The sequence below is a fragment of the Anguilla rostrata genome, chromosome 2 (assembly GCF_018555375.3).
Source record: "Anguilla rostrata isolate EN2019 chromosome 2, ASM1855537v3, whole genome shotgun sequence".
In the NCBI taxonomy this organism is placed as follows: Eukaryota; Metazoa; Chordata; class Actinopteri; order Anguilliformes; family Anguillidae; genus Anguilla; species Anguilla rostrata.
In genome coordinates, this window is record NC_057934.1 from 49,696,877 (window position 1) to 49,721,153 (window position 24,277).

The window sequence follows — 24,277 nt, forward strand, 5'->3', positions numbered from 1 at the left end:
TCCTAGTACTCAACATTTTTGCATTGGTAGTTCATTCAATGCTGAGCGCCTTGAAACGGTAAACACTTTTTCAGTGTGCTTTGGTCACCCTTATTTTCCTGTATTATCATATATTTGTTGTGTCGCAAATTTCCACAGTAGTTACACATTCGATATCTACAACGTCCACGGTCGTCATTCAAGCTTAAAAGCTATTTAACTAGAAAAAAGCAACCTATTAAATAGTTGACCAAAGTTGTTGTCCTGGTTTTTGTTGTGGTCAACTGAGTCATCATTTGTTCAACATTTATATTGTTGATAATGGAGGGAACTGCATTCACACGTCTGTCACAAGTACTGATTTAAAAATCAGGTGATACGCAGATTCTAGAATCCTTTTAGAGGCTATGTGTTCAATCTCATAATCGGTGCCCATCCATATAACTTCAATATAAGTGGAATTGATGCTAGTGTTTTTTAGTTGGTGCAAGTGGACGGAAGAAGTGGAGGCTTTTAGGCTGTGTGGTGTATAGGTCTGATGACATTATTGACCTCCGTTGTGAAATGGTTCCTTAAGTATGTCTCTAATTATGTTCAACTGTTTATTTATTATTAGTCCCACCGCTGTTGTTACAATATAGCATGAAGCATATGAAATAAAGGTGGATGGACTGGAGCAGAGATAAGCCTAGTACTTTGATAATGCTAAAGCGGTTACTGACTCGAGCCGATTCAGGTTTGCGACAGTTGTTGTGGTGTTGGTGGCATATCTCGGTTAGAAAACGACTGCGGTTTCCATGGAGATAGTGAGGGGAAAGAAGGAGCTTCAGGAGGGAAGTGGCAAGGTAGCTAGATGTGAAGAAATAGGCGAAAGGCAGGTAAACATCGAAAGAATATGTATTGAATTTCTGAAAATACACGTATGACAGAGTAAATGTGATTAATTGGTTATTTTACAAAATAAAGCCTGCGATATATATTGCTACGCGAAGAAGCTTATGATCTCAGTCAGAAAATACCCTTCAGTAACGTTAGAGGTGTAACAAACGCTATTTGGCTAACGTTGACCAACCACGTATTGTTTCTGAAAATTTAAACCGAACGATACTATCACCTGTTCCACTAGTTTGGTAGCTGGTTAACTTACATACATATTCTACGACAGATTTTTATTTGAAAGTTTAGCCAGCTATCAGCGTTGTGTGGGCCGACATGATAGCTAGCTGTATCTATTTATGGTGAATATTTAGTTTGCTAACAAGCTAACGCAACAGGGAACTCGCGTAGCCTTAATCTAATGTTAGACGGTACCTGGCTAGTTGGCTATACTGCCCAAAATACCGCGGGCCGCGAAAGGTTACTAGGTAAAAAATGTTGGTCATTTTACCTCACTTTGTGTATCATATTTATGACGTTAGCTTACAGTGCAGTTGAAGAGATCTTGCGAAGTCGCTCATTTACTATTTGTTATCTAACTTAGTTAAGTAACATAACGAATTGGATGTGATAACGCAGCGTGTTGATACGATTGCTTTTGTCCAAAACCAAGCTCGTCGAAATCATGACTAACCATATTTCATAAACACTTCGAGGGCTCAGAATGTCATGCGTATGATACTACTCTTACTTCTTGGTGTATCTCTTTCTCTTAAGGGAAGAATGAGAAAGAAGACAGGCGAGAGAATGGTGAAGGTCCCCGCAAGTTTGTATGATGGAAGGTTTGGGAAAGGAAAGTTCCTTTTGCAGTTCTAGACCCTTCCAGTGGTTCGATCACGCAGATAATGAAGCCCCCTCCGGATGGAAACTCACCGATTGCTTTTCTTCCTTTGAACACACCGCCCCTCTTTCAGAGAAACCGGTAGGTGGATCTTTATTTTCGTTTTTCTGAAAAATCACGTAGAAATGAGACCCCCTTTTCATCATTGTCATGTGACACCAGTTGTGCCCAACCTAAGGGACAAGGAACTATCGATGGTAAGAATTTGACATTGTCATCATATCTTTGTTTCTTCCCTATACGATAATCTCGCTTATTCCTCCCTTTCTCTTACTGTTATCGTAACCCAAAGGACAGCCTTTTACTGTGATTTCACAGTATTAAAATAATAACAGTTAGCCTGGTTGCTCTTTACAGCCTGTATAACTGTGCCTATATAGTGATTCATTTAAATACTGTTCATTTAGAGTAAAAATGAGCATTGATCATAGATGTAAATGTTGATATATTGATGGGATGCATTGGTGTTGAATAACAGTGTAGTTTGAATAGGCACAACCTAGGGGAAGATTTTATAGCAAACAGCTGAGAAAAAGAAAGAAGAAAAAAAAAAGAAATAATACATGACTTATACAGTAGTCTAGTAGGATTTTACCACTGGTGGACTTGCCCCTTTTACCTAGCTAACTATAGTTAGCTAGCCCATATGAGCTGAGATAAGCGGACTGGAATCTTGTTCTCCAGCCTTAAATTGTTACCTTTTAAAATATCGGACCCAGAGAAAATTTGTCAGACCGTCATTGCCAGTCAGTTATCGTGGTCTAAGTAAATGAATTTACTTGTTCTAACAATGGCAGCTACCTGACCAGCTACTCTGTTATTAGCTGCCAAGGTGGTCCTATCTCTTCAGCACTTACCCAAACCCAGCTGCAAATGCACCACTGTAGTAGGAAATCCATACACGTTTCCTCCTCTTCGTCTCCTTCTATTGGCCACATGCTTTTCAGATACAGCCCACAAAGAAAAAAGGGTAACGCCCAGAAATGTCCGGATGCTTTTTAGAAGCACAAATACATTACATTACAGGCATTTGGCAGACGCTCTTATCCAGAGCGACGTACAACAAAGTGTATAACCATAACCAGGAACAAGTATGACGAAAACCCTAGAGAGAAGTACCGGTCCAAGTGCAGGGAACAATCGCATAGTTCAACTTGGACCCTGAAGGTTAAACTGACTAACACAACGAGAACAGCAACAACGCAGTCTATGGAAAAAATACAAGCAGTAGTTAAGACAGGTGTATTAACTAAGTCACCTATGAAACAGCTACCTAGTTACAACCCTAAGCTTACAGTCATTAAAGAGATTACAGGGAGGTAGGGAGGGATTGGGAGAGGTGCAGCCTGAAGAGGTGAGTCTTCAGTCGTCGCTTGAAATGGGTCAGTGTCTCAGCTGTTTTGACCTCCACGGGGAGGTCATTCCACCATCGTGGGGCCAGAACAGACAGGAGACGTGTTCTGGAAGTGCAGGTGCGAAGAGGGGGAGGTGCCAGTCGTCCTGAGGTAGCAGAACGAAGGGATCTGGCTGGCATGTAGGGTTTGAATATCTTGTGGAGGTATGCTGGGGCTGATCCTTTGACTGCCTGGTATGCTAGGACCAATGTTTTAAATTTGATGCGAGCTATAACAGGCAGCCAGTGAAGGGTAGTGAGCAGGGGGGTGACGTGGGAGTGTCTGGGGAGGTTGAAGACCAGACGAGCTGCAGCATTCTGAATGAGTTGCAGGGGTCTGGTGGCAGATGCCGGTAGTCCAGCCAGAAGAGAGTTGCAGTAGTCCAGGCGGGACAGAACCATTGCTTGTACCAGGAGCTGGGTTGAGTAGGTGGTGAGAAAGGGGCGGATTCTCCGGATGTTATACAGGAAAAATCTGCATGCCCGGCTTACTGCTGCGATGTTCTTGGAGAGGGACAACCTGTTGTCCATCACCACTCCGAGATTCTTGGCACAGGGTGATGATGTCACTAAGGTGTCCCCTAGGGAAATGGAAAAATCGAGGAGGGGAGAGGATAGAGCAGGAATAAAGATTAGCTCCGTCTTTCCTGGGTTGAGCTTCAGGTGGTGATTGTCCATCCAGCTCTGGATGTCCCTCAGGAAAGCGGAGATGTGGGCAGGGACCTGTCCGATGGGAGAAGGAGAGAAAGAGTTGCATGTCGTCGGCATAGGAGTGATAGGACAAGCCATGGGCAGAAATTACAGGGCCAAGGGATCTGGTGTATAAGGAGAAGAGAAGTGGACCGAGGACTGAGCCCTGGGGAACTCCGATGGCGAGGGAACGGGGATACAGTAAAATACAGTAAACTCGCAAGGACTGGGCAGGAGTGAACACAGGCACATATTGCCTGTGCATCATAGTAATGGCTGAGCATGGCTGTTTTATAATATTTTCAAGGTGAGAATCTTGCATAGCATCCTTTGTATTAAAGTACGTGAAGCGCAGTATACACCTTACAGAATGTGACTACAAAGTTGTGGATTGTCAGGTATATAGCTTTTAGATTACAGCCTTTGAGAGAGAGACCAACCTAATATGGTGTAAGGAAAAAAGGACGTCTCTCGAACGTGATGAAAAAGTACGAAGTTTATTTCCAATACCGGCAGTGACAAAGCGCACGAATGACACCTTGGATTCAGCAGGTCAGATGAACGAACCTTTCCGAGCGGCTGCTTATTTGTTTCGAAGCTTTGATCAGTAGTGTTGAATACAATACCAAGAGGATGTATCGGTCCATTGATAAACCTATCAATTAGCCATAGGTATGCTGTCCTGTTGTGATTGAATTAGTACGTCTGTGACTTGAATGGTTCCAATTCTCCTGGTCGTATTCTACCATGTACCAACTGTATTGATAATGATAGATCAGGATTGTGGCAGCAGAATATGACATCAGGACAGACCACATGGTGAACGTGTTCATGGTCCTTGCAGTATTCCATTGGTATTAAGCAGCCTCCTCTGGTTAAGCTGTACATAAGGACACTGCCTGCTTTTTCATTTCCCTTCATACATCAAAGGGAATGTCCTCAGGTAATTAAAAGCCATGCTGAGACTCAAACATTAGGGTGCCATTGTGTCTTCTCTTCTGGAGAGCTGAAGGGACATCGGAACACAGAGCTATTTATGGGGGGGTGTTAAGGTTCAGCATGGCCACAGAATACCATAAGGATTGTGGTTTCCTTTTAGTTTTTAAGTTTGAATGCAAATTCTGCGACATTCAATTGAATCCTTCAATTGAAAGTCTTAATGTCTATGTTAATAATACCTGTTAAGGCCTGCCAGTTTGGAATTAATATTTTTGGAGGCAGCTCTCACTTCAAGTGGAGGTCAGCATGGTACATCCGGAGAGTGGAGATTGCCCTACTGGCTGGACGTAACAATTATTGCCTACAAAAAGCCAGTCCTTGTCATTGGACTAGTGACAATAACCCCCCCCCCCCCTTTCAGCACCTTAACTTGGCCAATCAGGGCATCCTCAGGCCCTGCTGGGTAAGGTATTTATGATGGTCATAGGAAAAAGTTTTCATTTGCTATTGGATCCTTGGAGAATGGTTTTCCTCTTCATTTTGGTTGTGGTTCCTTGGTTGTGTGTTTACATCATCTGAGTTTTTCTTGCTTGTTTTTTCTTTTGTTCCTGTTGTGCTGAAACTGGAAGTAGGTGGTAATCTGACAATGGCTTATCGGTCTCTCTTTACTAGTACTTATAAATGATACGTAGTGTGCCTACAGTCATTAACGAATGTATGATTTAAATTGATTGTTCTAATAGACCTGTCCTGTTATTCATTTAATAAAATTTAGTCTTAAGACCTGATCAAGTTGCTTTTGACTTGTCAGTTTCACCTGGTTACTGTTCGATTGTCCTCTCAAAGAATTTGGAGATTAAATTTGGATTATTCTTTTTTTAAAGTAATAATTTAAATAGGCTAATATTTTAATACGTTCAGCAATTAGGAGTGTTCTCTTGCTTGTTTCCTTTTAAGAGGAGTACCCTGTTAAGAGGGGATAATAAATAATAGAGCTGGATTCACTGCTGCCACAACCTAAACTGTAATGAAATCCTACTTGCCTGACAGGTTGCTGATAAAAGCGCTGCTTCCCCCCCACTAATACTCATAGCATGGAATCTTTAATCCTTTAAACCCTGCCCCCCCAGTATAAATTTATTGCCTCTTGTCTTTTCAGAAAGATTACATGGAAAGCAGAAAGCCTGTGTTGGAGCTGAAGGATGTTCCACCCCCTCCCCCACCTCTTGCAGTCTCCAAACCCTTTCCCCTCGCCCCCCTGCCCAACCCTCCTTCCTGCCTGCAGTCACAGCAGCCAGACCCCTTGCAGCAGCAGCAGCAGCAGCAGCCGCCGCCGGGCAGCACCAAAGTAAGAGTGTGCGCTCACTGTGAGGGGAGCCTGCAGGTCCACCACGGCACCGACGTTCAGCACAACAGGGCCCAGGGTTTTGGTGTCGGTGGTGGTGTTTCTGTGCACTTGTCCAAGCCCCTCGACGTTCCCAGCAGCAGCAGCAGGCTCTCCTGCCAGGCGGGCTCCGCCCTGCACCCCCCGTTCCCCGGTGCGGGCGTCGCGTGCGCCCAGGACCGCGGCTTGGGGGACTGCGACGGGCGGCTGCCCTCAGTGGCCACCTCCCAGCCCCTCCCCTCCCACCAGCACCTGCCCTGCTGCACTGGGCTGCTCAGGCCCCCGCAGTCCTTCCCTCCACTCGCTGCCTCCTGCAGCCAGGCCAAACTCCTCCCCCCTGCCCCCTCTGTCCCCGCCCCCTTGCATCGGGGGTGCCTGGCCCCCTCTGGTTATTACCCCTGTAGTGTGGATTACAGCACTGGAGCCAGAGGGGACCAGCACTTCCCAGCGCTTGGGGGTCTCTCCTCATCTCACCTTTGCACCAATCCTTTGCACCTAAATGTTGAGCGCACGGTTTGTCTGAAGGGCACGCACTACTGCAGAGAATGTCTGAGAAAGGTTTGTGCATTTTCATTTCCATTAATCTTGACTTTAGAGTAGGTTTCTCAATGCTTTGATATTTTTTTATCACTAATGCAACAGGAAACTCGCATAGCCCTCATCTAATGTTAGAAGGTACTTTGCTAGTTAACAAGACTGGCCAAAATATTGTGGGCAGTCCTGTGAAAGGTTGCTAGGTAGATAATTTTTTGGTCATTGTACCTGAATCTCCTGTGTCTATGTAAATATAGACACAGGAGATTCAGGTGCAGTACATTTTATGGGTGAAGCGTGCGCCTTTTTAACAGAAATAGGCTGTTACGTTGCAAGACTGTCATGTACTTATTGCATGAGTGATGCAATTTAGCATTATTTTTCCAGCTGATAGTGGACATCTAATATCGATTTCTCCATATAAAATAGTATAATAGTTAAGTATTTCTTGGAAGTTTCTTGGACAAACTGAGTTGTTTTGATCCCTCCTGCTCCCTGTCTCAGCCTGTCGCGGACGCAGAGAAAGTTTGGCCCAACATCCCGCCGCTCCCCAGCCAGTCTGTCGCTGTGCCCGTTCCCATGTGCAATGGCTGTGGTGTCCCCGGAGCATCATCTGATGGGATGCTACTGGTCGGATCAAACCTGGGCAAGCCAAGCCAGAAACACGGTGAGGACTCCGAACTTACTTGCAGTGCATTGTGTCTCGTGCTCATTTGGATTGGTTTTGGCAGTAAAGTGTTGTATTGTGAGGGGAGATGGGTAACCCCAGGAGTTGTGGTGGTTAGAGGAGTTTTACTGTTCTCTCTCTTGGCCCCCAGGATCCCCAGAGAGCGGCGGCCAGGAGAACCTGCCCCCCGTGGGAGTCTTCTGGGACATTGAGAACTGCTCAGTGCCCAGCGGCCGCTCGGCCGTCGCCGTGGTGCAGAGGATCCGCAGCCGCTTCTTCCAGGGGCACCGCGAGGCTGAGTTCATCTGCGTCTGTGACATCAGCAAAGAGAGCAAGGAGGTCATCCAGGAGCTCAACAACTGCCAGGTACGGACATGGTTTCTGTTACTTTTTAAGGCAGAGACTGTTCCTTGTGTGACCTGCGTAACCTCTGTGTGTGCAGGTGACCGTGGCGCACATCAACGCTACCGCCAAGAACGCCGCGGACGACAAGCTGAGGCAGAGCCTGCGGCGCTTCGCCGAGACGCACACGGCCCCCGCCACCGTCGTCCTGGTGTCCAGTGAGTCCCGCCGCACTCCGCCCGTCGTTTAGGCGACGCCCCCGAGGAGGGTTTCAAACGCAGCCGGGTCAGCGGGTCACGTGGGCGGTGTTGTGTTCGCAGCCGACGTGAACTTCGCCAGCGAGCTGAGCGACCTCCGCCACAGGCACGGCTTCCGCGTGGTGCTGGTGCACAAGACCCAGGCGTCGGAGGCCCTGCTGCAGCACGCGCACCAGCGCGTGGCCTTCGAGACCTTCGTGTCCGACCTGCCTCCCAGAACGCCGGCCAAGCAGCAGGTAGGCCCCCCGCGCTCGCCCCACACGCCGAGGACGGGCCGGTTTTACACAGCCAGCGAGCGAGTGAGCGAGCGCTGCTGCCCCACTCCAAAGCGGCTGAGCGTAACCTTAGAAACCGCGCTTTGAAACACGGGCTGCTGGTCGCTCCGGGACGTGCTTTGGCAAATGCAGATGCACGTTAGCGGTTTCTTTGGCTAAAGCCCGGGCATATTAAACCCTCACCGGGACGCGAGTGCGCTTCCTTATGCTGATGATTTCAGTGGAACTCCTCCCACATCTGCCTCAACTTCTGCATGGCCATATTGGGAATTAATTTCCTTCATAAACACAGCTTGCTTATACAGTAGTTGACGTTTATAAGAGGACAAGCCAGGCAGGAAGGCTGCGTGGTGACGTCAGCATCGGCAGCGATGCTTTTCACTGCTGCAGGTGGTGGCAGGGCTTTTCTGCTGTCCCCCAGAGAGGACGTTACACACATCGCCCCGTACAGTGGTCAGTGGTTTTCCCCTCTACATTGGGTACTTCCATTCAGAGTGTGAGGCTAGGGGCAGCGTCTGCCTCTGGTGCACATTCAGAAAGCTAGCATGGGTCTCCAGTAAAGACGAGAAAGGGACAAAAGGCAGCACCTTTCTGTTTGCTTTTACCAGCCTTGTTCGAACCTGCTCTATGTCTACAACCTGCCAACCAACCGGGATGGCAAGAGCGTGGGCAACAGGCTGCGGCGCCTGTCGGATAACTGCGGCGGGAAGGTGCAGAGCATCTCCGCGGGCGCCGCCGTGCTCCGCTTCGGCAGCCAGGATGCCGCCGAGCGCGCCCGCAAGCGCATGGAGAACGAGGACGTCTTCGGCAACCGGATCAGCGTGTCCTTCTGCCCGCGGCCCCGCGAGGCGGCGGGGGAGGCCGCCCGGCTCCCGGCCCCCTCCGCCTTCCTCCCCGTGGAGAAGCCCCGCTCGCCCCGGCGCGCGGGGCGCACGGCCAGGCCCTGCCAGGTCGCCGAGCGCGCCCCCAGCCCCAGGAAGGGCGGCTGCGCTCCCAGGAGCCTACAGGTCAGCCGCCTGCCAGCACCGGCCCCGCCCCGCCCCGCCCCGCCTCATCCCGCTAGCGCTTCACTCACCCGCCGTCCCCGCTGAGGGGGGACTGGCTCCTGCTGTGCGCCTGTCTCCCGCCTGCCTCCCGCCTGCCTCCCGCTTGTGTCTGACTCCATTAGCCTTTGCTTGTGTCTGACTCCATTAGCCTCCGCTTGTGTCTGACTCCATTAGCCTCCGCTTGTGTCTGACTCCATTATTCTCCGCCTGTGTCTGACTCCATTAGCCTCCGCCTGTGTCTGACTCCATTAGCCTCCGCTTGTGTCTGACTCCATTATTCTCCGCCTGTCTCTGACTCCATTAGCCTCCCGCTTGTCTCTGACTCCATTATTCTCCGCCTGTCTCTGACTCCATTAGTCTCCATCTTTCCCCAGCGGGGAGCTGGAGGCGCCCCATCTTACACTGCCCTTCTTTAGTGGGTGACCATGTAGAGATCAGTCCCATGCAACAGAAGGTATCTGCATTGAGGTCACCCCTAAACGTAAGGGCATTGCTGTGTTTAGGGCGCCTCAGTATGTGCATGTTCCCTTCATCTGGCCGTGCTCCTTTTTACTCTGTGACCCGCGCAGTTCCTCCCCGTGCAGCCAGTGTCCGTCGGGGAGCGGGGGGAAGGGTGTGAGGGGTTGGACGTGCAGCCCGTGTGCATTCCCTGCGTGTGTGCGCTCTGTGCCCAGGACCTGTGCAGCCTGGAGCCCAAGGCCGCGTTCCCGCTGGAGAAGAAGAGCCGCGGCGACCAGCCGTCTCCGCAGAGTAACGGCGAAGCGGCCCCGCCCAGGAGCGCGCTCGCGGCGGACGCGGCGTACCGCGGCAGGAGGTACTTCAGAGAGTGCGGCTGTCCTGCGGGGAAGAAACTGCGTCTGCCACGGAATTAGCAGCATCTGTATTTAATGGATTTTTTAACTATGACTGGCACTCTATTTCTAGGTTAAAATAAAAAGTTAAAACTAGAGGTGGGCAATAATAATGTTGTAGTGTCACCTGTGTAGTTTTAGCCTTTCCTGAAAAGCTGCTCCGGGTATGATTCGTAATGTTACTTGCTTTGAAAAGCATCGGTTAGCTCTAATTATATTTCCACCAATATTGACAGATACCATCACTGCTGAAATGGAACGGCAGTAAATCTGTGTAGTTTAACCATACTAATATAAAATATTGTGATACGTATTCTGTATCACCCAAACGCCTTAAACACCATCCACCCCTGGTTACAACTGAGATAACCTAAAAGAGTGTCATTTTCAATGCAAGTGTAATGTGGTGTATCGTATAGCATACTGTATAGCCCAGTGTGCGGAGGTTAGTGAGATGCTCAGTGACGTATGTGAGCAGAGGTGCTGAAGTGCCGGGCCTGGCTGTGCTCACGCCCACAGGAGGGACTGCTCCACGCCCCGCAGTGTGTCCGACTCCCCCATGGACCGCAGCGTGGGGGAGTTCCAGGTCAGCACGCCCTCCGCCTTCAGCAGGATCAGCCTGCAGAGAACCTTCAGCCCCCTGGTGCTCTCCCAGGGCTCCTGGTCCTCCCGGTGAGTGTTGGGCCTGTGCGTGGCCTCCATGTTGTGACTTAGGGTTACTAAAATTTAATATTAATCTTTAACAGTTTTTTTTCTTTATTGTCTTCAAGAAAGTAAAGCTGCTTTGTGACAGTAATGTTCACACCATTTCTGTATGTACATGTGAAGCAGACTTCACTCATGTAAAAGGGACAACTGATGTGTTGTCGCAAACACTCTTGTGTGTGTTGCACAGTATTTTACAGTCATGTCATTTATTGGAGGCAGGGCAGTAAATGTATCAAAAAATTAAGTTAAATTAAATGTGACTGTTACATTTAATTTAGCTTAATTACTAAAATAGTTGTTCTTTTTGGTGACTAAAAAATATGATTTTAGTCATTTTTGTCTTGACTAAATTCAATGAAGAAGGCATAAAATATGATTGAAACTAAAATGCATTTTAGTCAAATGACTTAAGACCATGACAAAATCAAAAACTGCTGACAAAAACAACACTGGTTCAGCTATGCAGTGTCAGCTGGTGCTGCTGTCAGAATTCAGTATTGTATACACAGCATCGTACAGAATTTGGCATTAACTGTCTTACATTTCAGCCCCTGGAATTTGTCCAGTGGCCTATTCTAGACTACGTTCACTTAGAATCACTCTAGTCAGGCACTGCATAATGTAATAATTTTATGTTAATGCTGTATTAACTCCTGTGCTGTGATTCCATTGGCAGAGAGCACCTGACCGCTTGTTAGTGCTTCTTCCTTGTCTTTTACATCACACCCCTTTCTCTTTCCCCGCCCTCCTGTACTCTCTTGACTATGTGGCTCATGCCCCGCCCACCTGCTTGCTCCCTGCTACAGGAGCGGATCCCCCTGCCTGTCCAACCGCTCCTCCCCCCTCTCGGCTCCCAATCGCAGCCCCTGCCCCGACAGCCAGCCAGAGCCCTTTTCCAACGGCGCAGACATCCAGGTGGCCAACATGGACTACAGGATGTCCCGGAAGGAGCTCCAGCAGATCCTACACGACGCCTTCTCTAAGCACGGCCGGGTGAGCCTGCAGCTGTGCCCTGTCATTCAGCTCCTTTAGCATAGTGTCAGTGCCCTGTCATTCAGCTCCTTTAACGTAGTGTCAGTGCCTGTCATTCAGCTCCTTTAACGTAGTGTCAGTGCCCTGTCATTCAGCTCCTTTAACATAGTGTCAGTGCCCTGTCTTTCAGCTCCTTTAGCGTAGTGTCAGTGCCCTGTCATTCAGCTCCTTTAGCGTAGTGTCAGTGCCCTGTCATTCAGCTCCTTTAACATAGTGTCAGTGCCCTGTCTTTCAGCTCCTTTAGCGTAGTGTCAGTGCCCTGTCATTCAGCTCCTTTAGCGTAGTGTCAGTGCCCTGTCATTCTGCTCCTTTAACGTATGGCCTGTCAGTGCCCTGTCATTCAGCTCCTTTAACGTATGGCCTGTCAGTGCCCTGTCATTCAGCTCCTTTAACATAGTGTCAGTGCCCTGTCATTCAGCTCCTTTAACATAGTATCAGTGCCCTGTCATTCAGCTCCTTTAACGTAGTATCAGTGCCTGTCATTCAGCTCCTTTAACGTAGTGTCAGTGCCTGTCAGTACTACACCTTCAGCAAAAGATGAAATGATGCACACCGCATGTTTATTCCCCTTCGTGTTGATGACATTTCTCGGTGATGTGATGCAGTTTAAGATGCGTGCATGCGGGTGGGTTCTGCCCCGCTGGGGGTCCACCTCCACCTCCAGCGTGTAGTGAGTGACGGAGCGCTTTGTGTGTGTGTGTGTTGGCAGGTGAAGAGTGTGGAGCTGAGCCCTTACACAGACTACCAGCTGAGGGCCACGGTGCAGATGTGCTCCCTGCCGCAGGCCATCAGCGCGGTCAGCGGTCTGCACCGCTACAAGATCGGAAGCAAGCGCATCCACGTCTCCCTGGTCACCGGCGCTAACAACAAGTCTCTGGCCATGCTCAGGTACGCGCGGCTGACCCGACGCTACGCGTAGCGCCCCGCGGCGGGTCGGGCGAACGGCGCGTTTCTCAGGACTCGCTCTGCCGCTGTGCTCTTACGCGCGTTCCGCTTCCCTTCCAGCTCTGAAGTCATGAGCATCCTTCAGGACGCCCCCGCCTGCTGCCTGCCCCTCTTTAAGTTAACTGAGATATACGAGAAAAAGTAAGTGGGGTTATTTTATTTTTTTTACTTCCTGGTTTCTTTTGCTGTGAAAAATGTGGTTTCTTTACCTGAGTCTGTTTTAGCCGAACGCACTGCTAAAGGGCTAATGTGCTATTACAGATTTTTTTTATTAATGGAGGCTCTCGCTCCACTGATCAATTTTCAGTGTCTAGTGTATTCTAATAATTATTTTTGTGGCCCCTTCTGTACTGGTGTGCACGATATGGATAATACAGGGACAATGCCAATACCTCTATTTTACCTTTTAGCAGCCAAAGTTTCCGCATTTATGGAAGCACAAATGTGACCTCGAAGGAATGTTGTTAAACTTTGATTTGTGTAACAAAATATTTCACCTTGATTACAAAGCAAGAAGCATGAATCTAGAAAGCTAAAGCCGAGTATCTGTAGAGCTGTGCGTTTGGCTGGTAAAAGTGATCAATTAAAAATAAGCAGTAAGTTAGATGACTGATGGCTATGATGAGTCTGCTTTTTTGAACAGGTTATTTCTGCTTAATTTACGGTGCGAGTGGCCATAATTTCTTGCTGAACAAAATACGGCGCTTTAAAAAGTTTTATTATGGGAGTTTTTAAGTTAGATTCTGTACAAAAATTGTTATTTGTGTGTGTTAAAGTGAGAGAAAACGCTTTGGCACAAGTACATGTACCATTATGCCCCTGATATATATATATATATGTATTTATTTTTTGCTCTTCTTGCCCCAGGTCGGGCCACAAGCTGGCGGTGAGCGACCTGTACAAGCTGACGGAGGTGGTGGCGGTGCGGGACCAGGGCAGCAGCCGGCTGGTGTGCCTCCTCCCCAGCAGCCAGGCCCGGCAGAGCCCGCTGGGCTCCTCGCAGTCGCACGACGGCTCCTCCGCCAGCTGCAGCCCCGTGGTGTTCGAGGAGCTGGAGTACCACGAGCCCGTCTGCAAGCTCCACTGCGCCCAGCACGGCTTCAGGTGCTGCGCCGCTGTCCCCTCTCTCCCCGCGTGCGAGCATGGCCTTCTGGCCCTGACCAATTACTGCCCGTCTGCCAAAGATACTGATTCTCTGTCCCTGGCTTTATTCCTGCAGCGAGTCAGACTTCGACCCGGACTCCTACAAGATCCCATTCGTGGTGCTGTCCCTCAAGGCCTTCGCTGCGCAGGTGCACAGTCTGCTACAGAGCCACGAGGGCACGGTGCCTTTGCTCAGGTGAGCCCCCTGCTGGTCTCATTTAGATATTGCTTTATAGGTCACCTGAGGAAAAATGCTCCTGAAACATTTTCTTTTTAAACATCACTTGTTTAATCGTTGGGTGTTTTACTGGTCTGTGTTTACGCCGTTGTTCCAGTTTCCCGGAGTGCTATGCAGCAGAGTTCAGTGCCCTTAAGCTGGGAGAGGAGGGAGAGCTGGAGGGGGCCGTCCCTCTGGAGCACCTGATCACCTGCATCCCGGGCATCAACATCGTCACGGCTCAGAACGGCTTCAAGATAATAAAATGGATCCACAACAAGCCCCCTCCACCCAATGCAGGTACTCTCTCTGCCCAGTGTGATCCAAGACTGGCAAATGTGAAGAGAAGCCTCAAATATACACAAAAGCACAATCTGTTTGTGGGGTCCACACAATGGCTGAATATATGTATACACACGTAGGGCAGATACTTTATTCTCCTCCTAAGAGCATATGCTAACTTCACTGCTAACTTCACACTGCTTACTTCAGCTAATACACCCCAGTGACAGTTTTATTAGCACCAAGCAGGGTAGTGGCAGACGCAGGGTCGGAAAGCATAGCGTAAGTGCACATAGGCGCTGAAAGGGGCGTGTGCGGCTGTCCCCTCAGACCCCTGGGTGCAGCGCTGCAAGAGCCCCGTGGGGAACCCGCAGCTCATCCAGCTGAGCAGAGAGATCATAGACCTGATGAAGAGCCAGCCCTCCTGCAGCATGCCCATCAGCAAGTTCATCCCCTCCTACCACCACCACTTCGCCAAGCAGTGCCGCGTCTCCGACTACGGCTACTCCAAGCTGCTGGAGCTGCTGGAGGCCGTGCCCCACGTGCTGCAGGTGCGGCCCGTTCTTCGTGCGGTGTGCGTCCCAACAGCGCCACCTGCTGGTCCAGTACAACACATTTTATTACATGCTGCTTCATCACACTGTTCACACTGTGCTGCTAATGCTGTGTCGATGTTAAAAGAATTGGCTTAGAGCAGAGGAAAGCTAATCGCAGGTGGATTGTACAGTACAGTAGGACGCGTGTCTGAATGCAAGGCTCTGATTGGCTGCAGATCCTGGGCATGGGCTCCAAGCGGCTGCTGACCCTGACTCACCGCGCGCAGGTCAAGCGCTTCACGCAGGACCTGCTCAAGCTGCTCAAGTTCCAGGTCAGCAAGCAGGTGGTCATCCGGGACTTCATGCAGGCCTACCACTGGTAAGAGCCTCAGCACAGCCGAGGAACCGTGCCAGATAGTCCTCACCTGTTAGGACTTCACCCAGCAGAATGATGAATGAAGGGAGGTCCAAGAGCATTTAGTATGGACAGAGGGCTCCCTTACTCCCATTTCTTAAATCTTTTAGTTTTACTGGTTTTGTTTTATGGGAGGCTGTTTGTCAGTGGTATGTGGTTGTGTAGGATCACATTTAGGTATAACGTGTGCGTGTTTATGTGTGTGTGTGCGCGCGTGTGTGTGTAGGTGTTTCTCCAGGGACTGGCGAGTTGTTGAGTACGGTATGTGCGACCTGATGGATCTGCTGGCTGAGATTCCTGACACCACAATCACCATAACCCAGCAGGACACTGACACGCTCATCTCCATTCCCAAGAGAGGTCAGTGCTCAAGGCTTTGCCCCTTAACGGAAATCGCAAGGCTGCTTGTCATTTACTCATTAACACCTGGCCCTGATTTTTTCTGCTGCTTGCTTCCCTCCAGAGAGGACTCCCGAGGAGATCGACAGAACCAAGCAGTTTGCCAAAGAGGTGGTGGACCTCCTGCGCCACCAGCCACACTGCCGCATGTCCTTCAGCAAGTTCATCCCGTCCTACCACCACCACTTCGGCCGCCAGTGCAAGCTCACCTACTACGGCTTCACCAAGCTGATGGAGCTGTTTGAGGCCATTCCTGAAGTGCTGCTGGTGGGTGGAGCCCTCTTGGCTCTCGAGCATCGCACATCTTCCTCTTTATGCCATCTGTTGTTGGGTTATCCTGAGCACCTCCAGTGTGTGTTAACCTGTATTAATTATGATGGTTGACCCAATTATGTAATTGAGAGGCTAGCTGAAACAGCAAGCTGAAACATGCTAACATTTCCAATGCTAACATGAGCGCTAGCATGGCCGTGCTCCACGCAGGGCTTTTAGTAAGTTTGCTGGAGCCTGTGGGCTGTGCGGACGCGCGTGACAGCCCGGGCTGACGCTGTGTGGCAGGTGCTGGAGTGCGGGGAGGAGAAGATCCTCACGCTGACGGAGGTGGAGAAGGTGAAGGCGCTGGCGGCGCAGTTGGTGAAGCTGCTGCGCGCGCAGAAGGACTGCAGCCTCCCGCTGGGCGAGCTGCTGAGCGAGTACAGCAAGACCTTCGGCTACGGCCTGCGGCTGCAGGACTTCGACGTCAGCTCCGTGCCCGCGCTGCTGCACAAGCTCCGCCACGTCGTCAAGGTGCGCCCCGCGCGCCCCGCCCACCTTTACCGCCGCCGCACGCGCGCGAGCGACAGCGCGGTCAGTCGCTACGCAGCCGCGACGGGGGCCGGCGTGAGCGCTGGGAGTCCAGAGCGGAGAGAGCTCTGCCTGAGCTGTGAAGCTCCGCACGGGTCGGTGTGCACCGCTCACAAAGCTGAGAGGATGATCGCGGGCTGCTCAGCGTGGTGTGTAGGGCATTAGTCACTGGGCAGTTTAGCGATAGGAAGTTACGAAGAGCAGATTGTACCTCGCGGCACCATTGAGGGTCTGAGCACTGAAAAATGTAGCTCCTGAGCGCCATTATGCTGATGCACGTTTTTATAATGTGAGCACTGAAATAAAATCATAGTCACGATGATGAAGACTGGGCTATTTCTGCGGTGCGCAGTAAGAGTCATTAGATTATTGGCTTTGTAATAGAGTACAGATGAATGTGAAGCCCATCGCAGCTCTGCAGTCATTTCCTCACCTGCGCGGCGATCTCCGTGTGACGGCGCTGTGATGGGACTCTCCCTCTCTCCCCCTCAGGTGGTGGACGGGGCGGAGGGCCGGGAGCTGCAGCTGATCAACAGGAAGTCCATGCGCTCGCTGACCACGCAGCTGCTGGCCCTGCTCATGTCCCTGCCGGGCGGGGCGGACTCGCTGAGCGTGGACGAGCTGAGCCGGCGGTACGAGGAGGCGCACGGCGCCCCGCTCAACCCCTGCGAGTACGGCTTCGTCTCCCTCAGCGAGCTGCTCAAGAGCCTGCCCTACCTGGTGGAGGTGCGTACAGGGGCCCGGGGGGGGGCGTCCCGTGGGAATGGGAGGTCTGTCCCATTTAAAGGTTGTCTTTTTTCCACGGCGCCGCAGGACTGCCTATGCGCCGCAAGTTGTGGTCACTCACTCAACACTCACTCACTCACTCACGGACGACCTTTGTAGGCGCATGCGCAGGAGGTGCGCCGTGGGTCTGGACGGTTTCGTGCGTGTTATGTAAGGGTACTGTGATTGATTAGTTTTACAGTATCACCTGTATGGCCCTGGGTTTCTGAGTTCATCAATAAGAAAAGCACTTGCCAACTCAATTTCAATCTATATTGGATCAACTGGCCAGCCATTTTATGTTGTCTTAAGACAGGGCTCAGAAGCAGTCCGATAATTAGCCGTGGATTCGGAGGAACATTTATATTAACATTTATATTAAATTAAATTGATTGCTGTACAGTTTTTTAAATTAATCTACCAATTCAACTAATGGGAAAAGAATCTTTATGCCGCTAACTTGGATCAGTTATCTGAAATGAAGTGATTTCCAAGGATTCTGTGATCACTGGGCTTGTCCTCCGAGCTCTGCTGGGCTTGAAGGATGAGTGGCATTAGCTGAGGCTGCTGAGCCGCCCACGGCTCCATACTAGTAAGGCTTGTGCTCACAGTGCTGTCAGGACCTGCAAATCACTTTTATTAAACAAGTCCCATTTCTAATTTCCTGGAGAATATGTGGAGGTGCTTTTGTATTGCAGGGATTATTTTCTCTAAATAGGATTTCCAGCCGTAGGATACTCTGTATAGCAGAGTTATCGGTGTAAAACAAATGGCCATTTTTAGTAAAACCAACAATTGAAAATGCATCATGTAGTCTAGAGCAGTGGTAATCAACCCAGTTCCTGCACATTTGCCATCCTGTAGATTTTCATTCCTATCCTAAAAAGCCTCATTCAACTGCTTGAGATCTTGTTGAGTTGCTAATTAGTAGAGTCAGGTGTGCCAAATTAGGGTTGAAATGTAAACCTACATTACAACCCTGAACAGGGTTGGTTATCACTGGTTGGTTGGTTGGTTACTGCTGGTCTAGCGTTTGTTGAAGTGGTAACCGTAAGGTTTGTGCATATGTAATAAAAAGGTTGTTTTCCCTTCCTGTGTTCCCAGCTGTTTGAGAGTGAGCAGGAAGGCGGGGGAGAGTGTGTGCGGCTGACCCGGCTGTACCAGTTTGCACGCAGTGTGAGAGCTCTGCTGCACACGTACCACTACCACCAGATCTTCCTCACCGAGTTTTCTGGGGCCTTCAGCAAGTACACGGGCAGGGGGCTGCAGCCACGCTCGTACGGGTACAGCACTCTGGAAGAGCTACTGGTGGCCATTCCCCAGGTAAGGCTGCCCTCCACAAGCAGTGGATGAAATGCAGTGCTCCTGTTCCACAAGCAAACGCATAACGCTGTTCTCCTGTTCCACAAGCAAACATTTAAAACAGTGCTCCTGTTCCGCAAGGAAACGCATAAAACGCAGCGCTCCTGTTCCACTAGCAAACGCATAGACCCCAGCACTCCTGTTCCACTAGCAAATTTATAGAACCCAGCTTTCCTGTTCCACAAGCAAACGCATAAAATGCAGCTCTCCTGTTCCACAAGCATATGCGTAAAACTCAGCTCTCCTGTTTCACAAGCACACGCATAAAACACAAATATATATACAAAGCATAACACTTAAAAATTAAGCATGTAGCAGGAAGGCACTAATGCGTGTCATTTAAAATGACTGTTCCACTCTGATGTAGGCTATAAACTGGATAATGGTATTTTATAATGGTATGTATGATGTCTGCAATCAATGCAGTCTTTATTATAGGTTTCATTTTATTGAATGCCTGCTTGCAGTTTTGCAATATGATATTCCTGTTTCTGCCTCCACTCATTTCAGACAGGCGGCTTGCTTCCATAGTTCACTAACTCTCACAGTTATGGTTTAACAGAACCCCTGGTTGTGAAGAGTCATAGCTTTTGTTTTATAATGTTGGCGGAAATGGCTGGATGGCTGCTCCATTACTCCACTGTTTGATTGTTCTGGCCCACAGGTCGTCTGGATTAAAGGCCATGGACACAAGAAGATCATTGTTCTGAAGAATGACATGAAAGGTAATGCCGTTGGAGGTCTGGGCGCTCGCTGTGCTTCTTTTGGGGGTGGAATGATAAACCAGTGTAGCTGGCAGTGCCCCTGAGGTTTGTGGGTTGTGTTTCCAGCACGGACGAGCCCCAACACCGGCGAGAGCCCCCAGCCAGAGGGAGAGAGAAGCGGGAGCCCGAGCGATGCTGTGGAGCTGAGGGCTCAGAGCCCAGGTAACGGCACAGCACTCCTCTACGCCTCAGCTGTTTCATATACTGAGCTTTCATACAAATAAATATACAAACCTGAAAATCCTAGCAGCTGTGTCAGTGATTATACAGCAGTGCTGTTGTGTTGTCAGGGAAAGCGGTTTGACTCCTTCGCCATTCAGTGAACGTAATGGTGTCAGTGCCGTTTACCTGTATTGAGTATGTTTAATGGGTAATGTGTTTAGCTGTCTTCATTGTGTGTAATGGGAACGGTGTTTAGCTCTGTGTTCCGTGAGTGTAATGGGATAGGTGTTCTCCAATGTTCAGTGTGTATAATGGGGAATGGTATTTAGCTGTGTTCAGTGTGTGTTGACTGAACTGTGTGTGTTCCAGGTGGTAGTGGGACCGAGGCAGAGCTGCTGTGCCTGAATTCGGGCTCTCCTGTGGACCTCCTGTGTGGGCCCGTCCCGTCCTGCCTGCCCTCCCCTCAGCTGCACCCCGACCCCGTCCTCCTGCAGCACGCTGATCTGATCCGCTTCGAGGAGCAGCCCCCAGCGCACACGGGTAAGCAGCCCTTCCCCTTCTCTCTGAGGGGGGGCTACAGCTGAAGAGTATGCGCTCCTTTGATGCATTTACCTGTGAGCCAATGACCATATTACACACTGCAGTCCACACTGTACTACAGGAGACTTGGTTCTAATTAGAGGAGAGGCATGTCCCTCTTTCACTGATATCCTGTGGGAACCTGGCAGGCAGCTGAATGGAAGTAGTGCAGGTCTGCTGTCTGGAGTTACTGTGACTCTGAACTGCATCTCCGTGTTTGTTTAATAGCAGAGAGTGAGAACGCGGACATGGCCTCCGCGGCTCCTGACGTCTGCGAAACCAGCCCGGGCCCGAAGGAGCCATTTCCTGCGTCTGTCGGGGAGACCCCGCCGGCCCCCTCAGAGCTGGCGAGCGCGGCCAAGCCACCGCAGCCCCCCGCCCTCAAGGCCAGCCTGACCGACAGCCCCAGCAAGAGGGCGTCTCGCAACAGAGTCAAGCTGGCGGCCAACTTCTCCCGCGCCCCTGTCACTCGCCTCTGAGCTCCGCCCCCGCCCACCTCTCTACCCAAAAGCCCGCAGGTGCGGATGCAGGCGGCGCTTCATCACATTTTGAGTTGGCACTTAGCGGTGGTTTTTTCTGGCCTGTTGAATCTTCACGTGTATTCTGCGCTGTTTTCTTACCGTTTCGCTGTGTATGTTTAGCGTTTAGTTTGAGTATTTGTACACTGTCATATGGGGGGGTTTTTTTATTCGATCTGTCGGCTTGGTCTTGGGACTCTGTTGTTAAAAGGCTTCCTGGTAGGATGCCTCTGCAGATTTTCAGTTTTCAAAGCAACATGCTTTCTGTTGCCGTATGGTGCCGTATGTCTAAAAGAGACACGATTGCTTAAGATGATTGAGTATTTATCTCTATATTGTTTTAAACCATGTAGTACAAAGGAATACTGAAGGAAACTGGGCAAGCCAGTGCAAAAAAAAAGTATTACAGATGAGTTGGTTGTAACTGCAAGGAGGCGCATCATGAACTCTTATCCATTAGGCTGTGGAGAACAGGCTCCCTTTTCCCCATCTCAAAATGCCCCCCAACCCTCCCCCCCCTTGAGGAATTTTGGATTTTCACAAACACCTGGATTGAGCCTGAAAACTGGGTCTGTTCTGTTGATATTATATGGAATAATGCTTTTGTTTTAAACCTCAGTGTTCCACGGGCCCCCGTGCTGCAAGGTGGCCTCAAACCAATGAAAAGCTTCTCATCTGTTTTTGTCACCTACTCTCAGGGATATAATGGAATGCACAGAAACAGACTGATGCAAAGCAGCGGCAACTCGAGCAGGGCTGCGTTTATGTATTTATAGAGTATTCATAGGTTTCGTAAGGTGTTGACAATTCTAAGTATGAAGATTATTTTCTAAACTGCCATGCCCCTCTTCTGTTGTAATCTTTTCTTTTAGCTTACAATGGAGCAGCAAGGAATAGTTGATTTACTCTAGAATTCTTTAGAGTCCCAGATTTTCCCCTGGCTTGGAATTAAATGAATGGGGGAAAAAACACCTATTTTTGGGTGTTTTCTAGGCCTTCATCTTGGGTCATTTGATTTATTAATGCAGCCTTTTGATGTAATCAGGATCCACGAAGACATGGCTGCCCAACTCCTGGTGATCTGCCGCCCTGTAGGTTCTCTCTCCAACTCAGACAAAACCGGAACAGCTAGATATCTTGCTGAACTGCTAATTAGTAGAACCAGGCTTGCCAAATTAGGGTTGCACTGAAAACCTCCAGGATGGTAGATCTGCGGTTACAGGGATGGGGGCAGACCTGCGTGAAGCCAGCGCGCGTAGCACGTGGAGTTTGGGTGGCGGTCCGAGGGCACAGCTCACTGACGGAGCGTGTGTTGAGGTGTGCTGTTATTGAGGCTGTTGCTGTGCGCTCCGCTCCGTGACGGCGGGTGCTGTGGAGGCAGTCTGCGCCTCTGTTCTCGCAGCCATTTGGAGTCTGCCTTCATGGAGCCTTCGCTTCGGGCTCCAGGGCCCGCGAGCCGGGGAAGGCCTAGCGCCTCCCCGTTAGCGGCCGCGAGCCGAGCGCTAACTCGCCGTCTTCGCTTTCGTTTAGAGGAGCCCCTGGACTTGGACTGCGGTTTACACCTCCGGCGATGGTGTGAAATATGCACATAATGCATAAATCATTTTATGCATGGGCAGACTGAAGGGAGGCTGTGTTTGTAAGTGGTAGAACTCGTGTAGGTAAGCCACGTTTTTAATTACGTTGTGAGCGCCATTTCCACAGAACACGACACCGACAAAGGATTACGCGCGTCTCCTTTTACGGTCCCTGTGGAAGTGTCAAGGTTGTTTGCTTTAACCTTGTTGGTTTGCCTCTCTTTTAACGGAGCAAAAAAGCAAGAGATTACCTTTTTGTGTTGGTGTTGGGAGTGCTTGATTTGCAGAGGAGCCGAACGCTCGCTCGCTTTACTTTTAGCAATAAAACGGCTGGTGTTTTTAGCGGTGTCGTCCGAGCGGGGCGGAGCTGGACGTGAACTGCCCGGGGTGGAACACCGCCGCGGGGCCCCCAGCGGCCCTGGGGGGCAGAGGGACGGACAGAGGCCCTCGGAGGTTCTCTGGACAGAGCCTGGCTTTTACAATGGCTTGTATCGGCCACGGCGCACGTGAGAGCGACCGGAGCAGTTCTCCATCTCGTGCCCGCGCGGTCTGCCGTATATTTTTTTTTTTTAGTCGCGTTGTCTGTCTTTTTTTTGTGAAACGGAAGCCGCATCCCGCCCGTCGGAGCGTTGCGTGTGCGGCGTACAGAGTGCGCAGTCACGCAGTCTTCCTGTGGCTGCGCAGGACTGGAGAGAAGCACGCACTGGGTTCTGAAGGAAGACTGAAATTCGTATGTTGCTTTTTGTGTGCCGGGAATCCGGATGACAATCTGAAATGGGCAAGAGCCCATGAGGTCCATCTGTTCATCGAAGGCTTGCTGTTTTCCACATGTCCCCGAAGACCCGTTTGTTCTTCAGCATTTGTGTATCCCTCTTTCCAGCCCAAGTTAGTTTATTTACCATTGGACTTCAGTTTGTGACGCAAGAATTCTTGCAGTATTATAGGCCTTATGCTAGATGATGACTTTGACATTAAGAATAAGGGGAAGAAATCGCCCTGAAATGGTTTCGGATTCCAAGAGATTCCTGTCACCTGAGACGCTGGGTGTCAAACAAAATCTGATGAGAATACGAGAGATCTTCAGATATTTAGTTAGTTATTTAAAGAATTTTAAGACCAGCTTTTAATTGATGTCAAAACCCTGTTTCTTAGTTTCTTTGAGAGTGGGGATACCCACAGCCAAGACTGAAAACAATTTGCCTTAAATGATGCATCTAAGCTCTTAGCTGGACATTAGCATTACATTTTCTCTAAAACAAAAGCTGTGTGCTTAGTCGCATAAATTATCATGCCCCCTCGTTGCAGTTACAACTCGACTCAAACGAAAATAGACGATTTTACATTGTTGCATGCTTCCAGTGAATGGAAAGCTCGACCCACACTTTGCGTATGCACTTTTGCATAATTTCGGTTGATTGATTTAGGGTAAAATCCTGCATTGTGATTTGACGAGTAAAAAAGTGAAACGTCCTGAGTATTTGAGACCCCTGAGACCCCGCTGCGTTCCCCAGAATGACTGTGTTCAGGTGTGCGGCTGCCTGTGTCGACTCCTCCCCTGCAGGGTGAGGATCCTCTGGCAGCCCGCAGCTGAGCACGCACATGCTTTGGTTAGCACTCTTATTTGGCGCTGCTCTCGTCAGCAGAACCCCGTCGTTCACGTGGAAACCCTTCCAAATTGTCACCGTTTTTCTTTTTCTTTTTTTTTTTTTTTACGTAGATGACCTCACAGCTGCACACTTGTCCTTTGTGTACGTTTCTTCCCCCCCCCCCCCCCCCCCCATATTCCCCATAGATGAGAAGTTGCCATAGGAGTTTGATTTTTGTGAAGGGACCAAATGATTTATGTAATAAATCTCACCTCAAGCATAACCCTGTCTGCCTGGTGTTTGATTCTGC

General features: G+C 49.8%; 1 protein-coding gene across 8 annotated transcripts; it reads left to right on the forward strand.

Annotated features, from left to right (window-relative positions):
• The first annotated feature begins 37 nt into the window (after window positions 1–37).
• On the forward strand, window positions 38–24,250 carry LOC135248302 (meiosis regulator and mRNA stability factor 1). 8 transcript variants are annotated; one of them, XM_064322781.1, is made up of 27 exons: window positions 38–58; window positions 1,633–1,837; window positions 5,938–6,720; window positions 7,201–7,363; window positions 7,515–7,729; window positions 7,806–7,923; window positions 8,026–8,198; window positions 8,846–9,244; window positions 9,958–10,097; window positions 10,654–10,806; window positions 11,649–11,835; window positions 12,584–12,762; window positions 12,880–12,960; window positions 13,687–13,923; window positions 14,039–14,158; window positions 14,298–14,479; window positions 14,792–15,012; window positions 15,234–15,376; window positions 15,639–15,772; window positions 15,876–16,078; window positions 16,370–16,597; window positions 17,147–17,380; window positions 18,524–18,742; window positions 19,446–19,506; window positions 19,612–19,707; window positions 20,077–20,247; window positions 20,515–24,250. In XM_064322781.1, exons 2-27 carry the CDS (start codon window positions 1,688–1,690, stop codon window positions 20,763–20,765), a joined length of 5,241 nt encoding a protein of 1,746 aa, XP_064178851.1. In that variant the 5' UTR covers window positions 38–58; window positions 1,633–1,687; the 3' UTR covers window positions 20,766–24,250. The 8 variants fall into 8 exon arrangements, with proteins under 8 accessions (XP_064178851.1, XP_064178848.1, XP_064178846.1 ...); XM_064322778.1 differs by lacking the exon at window positions 38–58 and adding an exon at window positions 733–853; XM_064322776.1 differs by lacking the exon at window positions 38–58 and adding an exon at window positions 752–857.
• The last annotated feature ends 27 nt before the right edge of the window (window positions 24,251–24,277 follow it).